The sequence below is a fragment of the Coptis chinensis genome, chromosome 1 (genome assembly GCF_015680905.1).
Source record: "Coptis chinensis isolate HL-2020 chromosome 1, ASM1568090v1, whole genome shotgun sequence".
Taxonomy (NCBI): Eukaryota; Viridiplantae; Streptophyta; class Magnoliopsida; order Ranunculales; family Ranunculaceae; genus Coptis; species Coptis chinensis.
In genome coordinates this window covers 18,323,627-18,332,851 of record NC_141456.1, presented here as the reverse complement: position 1 = coordinate 18,332,851, position 9,225 = coordinate 18,323,627, and the positions used below count along the sequence as shown (strand labels likewise).

General features: G+C 40.2%; 2 protein-coding genes across 2 annotated transcripts; both read right to left on the bottom strand.

Annotated features, from left to right (window-relative positions):
- Positions 1-5,032: 5,032 nt before the first annotated feature.
- On the bottom strand, positions 5,033-5,893 carry LOC147522648 (uncharacterized). Its single transcript, XM_086568202.1, has one exon. It carries the CDS (start codon positions 5,891-5,893, stop codon positions 5,033-5,035), a length of 861 nt encoding a protein of 286 aa, XP_086424328.1.
- Positions 5,894-7,788: 1,895 nt separating this feature from the next.
- LOC147522647 (uncharacterized) lies at positions 7,789-8,962 on the bottom strand. Its single transcript, XM_086568189.1, has 2 exons — positions 8,660-8,962; positions 7,789-7,860 (listed from the first exon to the last, which is right to left on the bottom strand). Exons 1-2 carry the CDS (start codon positions 8,960-8,962, stop codon positions 7,789-7,791), a joined length of 375 nt encoding a protein of 124 aa, XP_086424315.1.
- Positions 8,963-9,225: the final 263 nt, after the last annotated feature.

Here is a 9,225-nt window from a genome sequence, read left to right as displayed (position 1 = left end):
CGCCAAGATTTTTTACAGGTTTGTCCACAGGCTGCAGATGTGCTAGAAATTTTTATATATCTTGGTGAGCCATATGTCATGTTTGCCAGCTTCTTCTCACTGTTTCACAGGTGTAGACAATTCTACTTCTCCACCAGCAGTTGATGTAAGGGTGGGATGCAATTTGGACGGGCTTAAACTTGTCATAGTCTTGGACCTTGTTCTAATTGTCATAAGATCTTAAATCTTGCTATGATAAGTTTTCTTGGAGTGGGATTGGTATACTGAATATTGTAGCATTTGTTCTCATACTTTGTTATTAGGAACTGATTGAAGCTGACGATGGTTGGTCTTTTTTCAGTGCTTTTAATTTTGTTATGCAGGAGAAAGTCAAGTGTTTCGGGGCAGTTGTACCATCTTATCTGATGATGTTGGTTGGGGACTGCGTAGATTATCCTCAACTATTACGGGTATTCTTCATGATTCAAGGAAGCTATGAGGTACATTTTCTCTTTGCAAAAGTTATGCTCAATTTATTCCCGACCAATTTACCATGTTAGTAGGTCTTTCTTTTTGTTTCTTTTTGTTGTTTTAAAATGATATTAAAGTTATTATTTTCTATTAGTGGTTCACCAAGTTATGTCAAACAAAGAGGAAGTGGATGTCATTAAGGGGATAAAAGTTTTTTTTGAGTTGTAGGTAATCATATGGCTGAAGAAGCAATTTGTTGATGTGTACTTATGTTTTTTTTTCTCACTTCTATTTAGTAATATTTCAAGTTGTTCATCTGTTAAGGGACATGTTTATTATAAATTTAGTTTGTTCCTTATTCATGTCAACACAAGCATTAAGGCCCAACAGGGGATATATAAGTTCATATGAACTTATGAGTTATACACGAGGTGTAGTTATTTATTTGTGCTTTTCTATCTCAGTATTCTATCTTGTGTTCATCTTGTAAGTTGTTAAAGCGCTTGAATGAATGAGAAACAATACTTTTGTTAGTTGCAAATTTGTTAAATACTTAACACTTTCTAGTTATGTTATGATATGATGCCTTAATTTTTCTTTTGCACCATGCTATTAATTGTTAAATTGTGTTCGAAATTTAAGTTCATTGGAGAGAATTTTAAGGAAATATATGACAAAATGCTTAAGTTAGTTGAAGGGGAATATTCACCTCATAATAGTGAGGTCATGGTTGCTTGAAAAAGTATGCTAATTGAGATGGCATTGCTCTTTTTTTTTCAGATTTTATGGAAGACATGGAGATTTGTGAGCTAAATTTTTCTAATTGACTATGGTATACTTCTCAAGGTATATATCACTATCTTTTGTTTTATTTATGTAATAGTTAGATTATCACTTTTATTTTCTTAATAGTATCACGCACCAATTTCTGCTTAAACCTAGTACAACATTCATCATCTTTTAAGGTTGGCTTCATGTCTATATGTGATGTATTGTTATAAATGACAAATTATGTGAGAGCCACTTTCTATTAAATGACAAGTTAGACTGCTTGTTAAGTGCTTATACTATTGTGCGTATGTAGGTCTTGTGGAATCGGCTTCAAATGGAATTACATGCAACAATCGACATGAAATTTTGGTTTTGGGAATCTCTGAGTTTTATTCAAGCACTGTACTACTTACCATTTGCTAGTTGTTTTTGGTACAATTTGGTATAGCATGTGGATAAATAAAATGTTTTGGTTAAATATATGAGTTTTGGATGAATAAAATACACTAAAAGTATTGTTTGAAGTTCATCGTTGAGGTTGCAGTATATATATTTGTTGAATTATTTGAATGGTAGAGTTGGTGTAATTTGTGGATGAATATAAGTGGTTTTATATTGTTATTACTTGGGTTGATTTTTATTTATTTTTTATAAAAGTTGTATGTTTTATAAGATTTGGTAGTGTACAGTGGATGCCAACCTAAAGTCATGTGGAGTACTAACTTTTTCTTGTAGGGGGTGCAAGTATCCCCAAAATTAAAATTGATTTTTTTTAAAAATATATCGACCATTAGTAACGGATATTTCCGTTACAAATAATAGTTAAGTAAATAACACGTCCATTACTAACGGATATATCCGTTAGACATGACAAATTTAATCGGGCTACCAACAATTGCCTATCTGTTACAAAGAATTTTAGTAATGGATATAACCATTACTAAAATTATTATCAGTAATGGTTATATCCATTACTAAATTAGGCCTAAGTGAGAGTGACTGATGAGACTCAGTTCTTGAGTCTAAATATTAATTCGAATTGATCCTTTGATTAGTGATCAGCTACCAATAGTCTTTTGATTAGAGACTAAAACTACCTTTTTCTATAATATGAATTCAATTTCCCTTAAAGAACAATCCTATGACCTTTATATATTGGTCCAAACCCTAACAATTTCCTACTATAACTAGGAAACAATATTCAACAATATTCTATAAATAGTAAGTTACTTAAAATAAATTCTTAGGACACATAGGTGTGAGATGCGCGTAGTGCTCTAGCTGTTTGTCTGGTGAATGGTCTGGCAGCTGGAGTTGGTGTCTCAACATCCCCGCGCTCTACAAACAAGGCTTGACCGCAAGGCTTAAGCCGAGGAAAAATCGCCGCGCATCGGTTGGGAAGAATCTTCCCAAGTAGCCTCGTCGATGAAAATCCTTCCCATTGCACTAACCACTCCATTGTACCTTCATTAGTGAGCTGCGTCTCTAAAATTTGGTGTGGAATCCAAGTTGTACTTGTCGGGCCGAACTAGGTCATCTCAAACAGGTTGATTTGCCCCAAGGACCTCTTTTTAATAAAGAGACATGAAAAACTGGATGAATCTTGCAACCCGATGGTAATCGTAATTTGTATGCCATCGCTCCAATTTTCGGATAATTTTAAATGGTCCGTGAAACTTTGGAGATAGTTTAGTATAAGCTTGAGAGGCAGCAGTTGTTTGCCTATACTTCTGTAATCTTAAGTAGACCCAGTCATCTAAATCAAACTCGCGTTCTGTTCACTTGGTGTCTGCCAAAATCTTCATACGCTTTTGAGCTGCAATCATATTTTTCTTTAGAATCCTCAAGGTGTCATCTCTGCTATGTAGGTTTACGTCTACTGCATGAACATCGGTTGTGCCTGGTATGTGCTATAGAATCGAAGGCGGAGTTCTGTTATAAACTGCTTCAAACGGAGTCATCTTGATTGTAGCCTGATAGGTAGAATTATACCACCATTCTGCCCAGGGAAGAAATGTAACCCAAGTAGACGGTCACACACCGCGAAAACATCTTAGGTAGCATTCCAAAATCCTATTTGTTACCTCTGTTTGACCGGCCGATTGTGGGTGATATCTTTGAGAAATGCGACAATAACTTTGTGTTTTGTAACGAAAAAAGACTCCCCAAAAATTACCTATAAATATAGGGTCACAATCACTTACATTGACCTCGAGGTCCATGAAGCTTGACAATGTCTCGAACAAAAATCTCAAAGAATCTTGCTTGGCAGATAGGGATGTGCAATGGCTAAAATGAGCATATTTAGAGAGCCTGTCAACCACCACAAGAATGACTGTTTTGTTGTGCGAACGAGGTAGACCTTCAATGAAGTCCATAGATAGGTCGATCCAAACATCTTCAGGTACTGGTAGTGGGTTAAGTAATCCTGGAGGAGCCACAGATTCTGCCTTGTTTCTTTGACAAATATCACAACGAGCAATAAAAGCTTTAATTGAAGTCTTCATTCCATGCCAGAAAAAACTTGTTTGAAGTCGCTTGTAGGTCCTTAGAATTCCAGAGTGTCCTGCTGCAGGAGAGGCATGGAATTCTTCTAGCAATTTGTTACACCACTGAGAATGGGGGGCTACTACCAATCGTCGTTTATAGCGCAAGGTGTTAGCCTCATAAGTGAAGAACTTACGTGAAGATGGATCTCGCGTGATGGCGTCTATTAAGGCTTGCATGGCAGGGTGGGAAGAACATTATGTTGCTATTTCTGTCAAACTGTCCAGTATAGGGCGGAGAGTGCGAGTACTTCACTGACTTGAAGGAACCTTGACAAAGCATCGCCAGATTGATTGTGCTTGCCGCCGCGAAACATATCTCATAATCATATCCTAAAAGTTTGGATACCCACTTTTGCTGCTCTAACGAATTTAATCGTTGCTCGTTGAAGTATTTCAACGTTCTATGGTCTGTGAAGATCTTGAAATGGCGGCCCCCCCAGGTGGTCTCCACTTTTGTACCGCGGCAATGATCGCAAAGATTTCCTTTATCGTAGATAGGTAGAGACAGATTTCTTCCTGCTAATGCCTTACTGAAATAAGCAAGTGGCCTGCCCTTTTGCATTAAAGCTGCACCCAAACCATGTCCTGAAGCATCGCATTCAATATAGAATTCCATGGTAAAATCTGGTAAAGCCAACACTGGGGTTGTTGTCAGAGCAAGTTTGAGGTCGTTAAATGCAACAGTGGCTACAGGACTGCATTCATATGAATCCTTTTTAAGCAGCTGAGTGAGAGGGCCTCTAATCTTGCCATAGTCCTTTACGAATTTTCTATAGTACCCTGTCAACCCGAGGAACCCAAGTAATTCTTTGATGTTGGACGGAAGTGGCCATGAAGTCACTGCGTTAATCTTTTCATTGTCAACGGAAACACCAGTTGCATCTATAATGTGCCCAAGATAGGCAATAGAGGGTTTTCCGAACGAACACTTAGATGCGTTGACAAATAGTTTGTGTGTCTGCAATATTTCCAATACTTTCTTGGAGGTGTAGCACATGTGAGGACTCGTCCTTGCTATATACCAATATGTCATCAAAGAAAACCAATAATGAACCGTCGAAGATAGGGACGAAACAACTTCGCTCATCAAGCTTTGGAATGTTGCCTGGTGTGCATTAGAGAGGCCAAAGGGCATGACTAAGAATTCATAGTGTCCATCATGGGTCCTAAATGCTGTCTTAGGAATGTCACTGTCATGTACCGAATTAGATGATAGCCAACCCTTAAGTCGAAGTTTAGAAAATATTGTGGCATTGTGAAGTTCATCCAATAACTCGTCCACAACCGAATTGGAAAACAATCTTTGATTGTGATGGCATTAAGGGCTCTATAATCAACGATAAAAGCTTATGAACCGCCTTTTTCTTGACTAGTAAAACGGGTGAAGAGAATGGGCTGGAGCTAGGTCGAATAAAACCTGACAATTGGAGTTCTTTAACAATTTTTTCGATTTCAGCTTTTTGAAAGTGAGGATATCTGTATGGTCTGACACTGACAGGTGAGGAATTTGGTTGGAGGGGTATGCGGTGGTCATGTGTTCGAGGAGGTGGTAAGCTTTGTGGGACTCCAAATATATCAGCAAATTGAAGAAGTAAGCTTTGTAGGTATACTTGTTTCTCTTGCTGGATTGCCTTTGTCATTGTTGGAGAGTCGATGAGCTTGACCAATGGGGAACCATTACCCATTATTGTAAAGACTTGGTTATTAGCAGAGAATTTCATAACTAACTGCCCAAAGTCCCATTGTATACAGCCTAGTGTACGAAGCCATTTTGTGCCAAGCACAATGTCGCAACTTTTGATAGCAAGCACTGTGAAATTCGTGGTGAAACTAAATCCTTGCACTTCTACTTTAACGCACGAACACACGCCGTTACTTGGTAAATATCCACCATCTGCGATCATTACTTGGAGTGTGGCATAACTGGTGATAGACAGACCACAACGGCGAGCTGCTGTTGGATGGATGAAATTGTGAGTTGATCCTGACTCGACGAAAGCAATCGATAGAGGTGTATGCTTAATTATCGCTGAGGTGCGCATTGTGCTAGACCCAAATGATCCCTCGAAATGCATGTAGAGATACTTGAATGATGTCTTCTTGGTCTTTGGATCGCTGATCATCGTTGAAACCCTCTTGGTCTTGCTCGTGAGAATGCGATCTAGTAGCAGCAATTGAGTTGTCATACAACGATGGCCCGGCTTATAAATTTCATCACAGTTAAAACAAAGGCCTTTTTTCTCTCTCCGTGCTCTGCTCAACCCATGAAAGGCGTTTAACTCCGTTGGCGCCAAGGATTTGAGGAGTTAGGTTTAGGGGTATTGGTCGGGTTAGGGTGTTTGGTATATTGGCGATAGGGATTGGTTGTTGCATGGAACGACTTAGTAGCCACTATCGCGTCCCTCTTGACACAATGCTAACTCAAAAGCATGGGACAAACTTGTAGGTGTTAGAAGATCGGACACCGCCTATACATCGTTCTTAGTCCCGAAAAGGAACAGATCGACTTGGTGAGCCTCTTTATAAATCCGAACCAAGTTACCCATTGTTTCAAATTGTGAGATATAGGCAGAGATCTGTACGGTTTGCACCAATTTAGATATTGCACTCATAGGATCCAGATTTTTTCTCGAACCAAATCGTTTACAAAGGGCCCTAGAAAATTGATTCCACGCTAAATCTCCCATTGAATTATGGAGCCACCTGTACCATTCGCTTAACTCCCCACGGAGATGAATAGAGGCCATGATGACCTTGCCTTGCGCCAGAGCCATAGGATTCAAACTAAAAACTGTTCCACCTGAAAAATCCATCCTTCGTGTTCCTCTCCTTCAAAGCGGGGAAAATCCAAGCGAAGTGGTCGTCCCTGGATATTGTGCTGCTGTTGAAGTCGTTGATGAGGGTTTAGCGGAATAGGATTAGGATTATCAACCCTATCAAGCGGGAGCTACATGTTTGTGGTGAGATTGTTGAGGAGGGTGGTGTGATTGCCGGCGTGGTGGTGTGGGTGGCAAGGGTATCCGTGATGTCTTCCCTCAGAATCTCCTCAAGTTCTTTAACCATCATGGTGAATAATAAAAAAAAAATTTGAGAGAAATCGACTGGCTCTGTTACCAAGATGATGAGACTTCGGTTCTTGAGTCTAAATATTAATTCAATTGATCCTTTGATTAGTGATCGACTACCAATAGTCTTTTGATTAGAGACTAAAACTACCTTTTTCTATAATATGAATTCAATTTCCTTAAAGAACAATCCTACGACCTTTTATATATTGGTCCAAACCTAACAGTTCCTACTATAACTAGGAAACAATATTCAACAATATTCTATAAATAGTAAGTTACTTAAAATAAACTCTTAGGACACATAGGTGTGTGATGCGAGTAAAGCTCTAGCTGTCTGTCTAGTGAATGGTCTGGCAGCTAGAGTTGGTGTCTCAACAGTGACGCCCCAGAACTAACGGATATAACCGTTAGTAAAAATATAAGTAACGGATATAACCGTTAGTAAATGCCTTTTCTGGTGTAGTGTACCACCCAAACTAGAACTGAGCTGACTGCATACTCCGTGGCCCCCAAATACAAATACAACTTCTCCCCAGTCTCAGGCCGTGACAGCAAAGGCGCTTTGCCCAAATATTTTTTCAACTCCTGGAATGCCTCCTCGCACTCCGCGGTCCATATGAAATCCGGTGTGCTCCTTAACAGACGGTACAACGATCTACATTTATCGGATGACTTGGAAATGAATCTATTTAGTGTCGCGACCCTTCTTGCTAACCGTTGTACTTTCTTTACATTCTGCGGAGATGGCATCTCTACAAGGGACCTTATCTGCTCAGGATTAGCCTTGATCCCTTTATGCTTAACGATATAACCCAAAAACTTTCCCGTAGTCACCCCGAAAGTACATTTCTCAAGGTTCAGCTTCAAGTTGTATTTACGCAGTATCCCGAAAGTCTCTCTCAACCTGTGTATATGTTCCTCTTCTGACATACTTTTCTCCACCATGTCGTCTATATAAATCTCAATTCCCTTCCAAATCTTGATTTCGAACATTTTCTCCCCCAACCACTAGAATGTTGACCCTGTATTTTTCAAACCAAATGGCATCCTCGTATAGTAATAAGTACCGCTCTCCACCACAAATGATGTCTTCTCCTGATCTAGCCCATACATCGCGAACTGGTTATACCCCATCGATGCATCCATGAAAGAAAATATCTTGAATCCGCCGTCCAGTCCACCAACTCATCTACCCACAACATGGGATAACTATCCTTCGGGCACTCTAGATTTACATCAGTAAAGTCCACGCACATACGTACTTTTCCATTATTTTTTGGCACTGCGACTATGTTAGATAACTAGTTTGTGAACTCCACCTCTCGGATTATTCCCTCCCTTTCAATCTAGCGACCTCTTCCCGGATCCCCTCAACGTATTTTGGTCTAATGCTGCACATCTTTTGCCTCACAGGTTTGGCGTCCTCTTTCATATGTAAATGGTGACATGCGAACTCTGGGTCCAACCCAGTAACATCCTCTATTGTCCAAGCGAAGACATCTCTATTATCTAACAAGAACTGTATCAACTTATCCCTCCATTTCTTGGGCAAACTTGATCCTATCGACGTGAACTTCTCCTCCCCCCTATCCTAATATTCACCAATTCTATCTCATCGATCATCTTTGGCTCAGCCGATGTCCCCTCCTCTCTCTCCCTGGAGGCGCACTATAATTGCTATACCAGCCTATTCCTAGGGTTGGAAGTCTCTCCTTCCGATCTGCTGATCAACCACTTCACGGTTCCCCGATGACTGTTCTTAGTAGTCACCTGATTGCCTTAAACCTCGTACATACTGGTAGGGGTGGGGAACCATATTACCTGATAATACGTTGATGGGACCGCCTTCATCTCATGAATCCACCGCCTTCCCAAGATTGCATTATATTGCGAAGCCGAATCTACTACCATGAACCGAGCGAAGACTGTCACCGGCCCTGTTGTCACGGGAAATAAGAGTTCCCCCATGGGCTTTGTCATACTCCCGTTAAATCCATACAAATTAGTTCGTGAAGGACGCAACTTCTTAGGATCTACTCCTATTTCCTCCAAAGCACCTCTGAACAACAGATCTACTGCACTTCCATAATCAATCAACACCCTTTTAACCATGTAATTTCCCATTGCCACTGTAATGACCAACGCGTCTTCATGTGGTGAGTCCACTACCCATAGGTCCGCGCTGCTAAACACGATTCTATCCCTTTCTGCTGCTGCCACCTCTCTCTACCGTGGCCTATCCATTCTCTCATTAATTTGTTGGATGCTCGCGGTCCGCCGTATCTTGTCTCTATGAGCGTTATGACTCAGAACCTCCCCGCTGTAAATAACATTGATGGTTTCCAGTATTCTTTCCTGCGGCGGCATGCGTTCCTCATTCCGGGCAT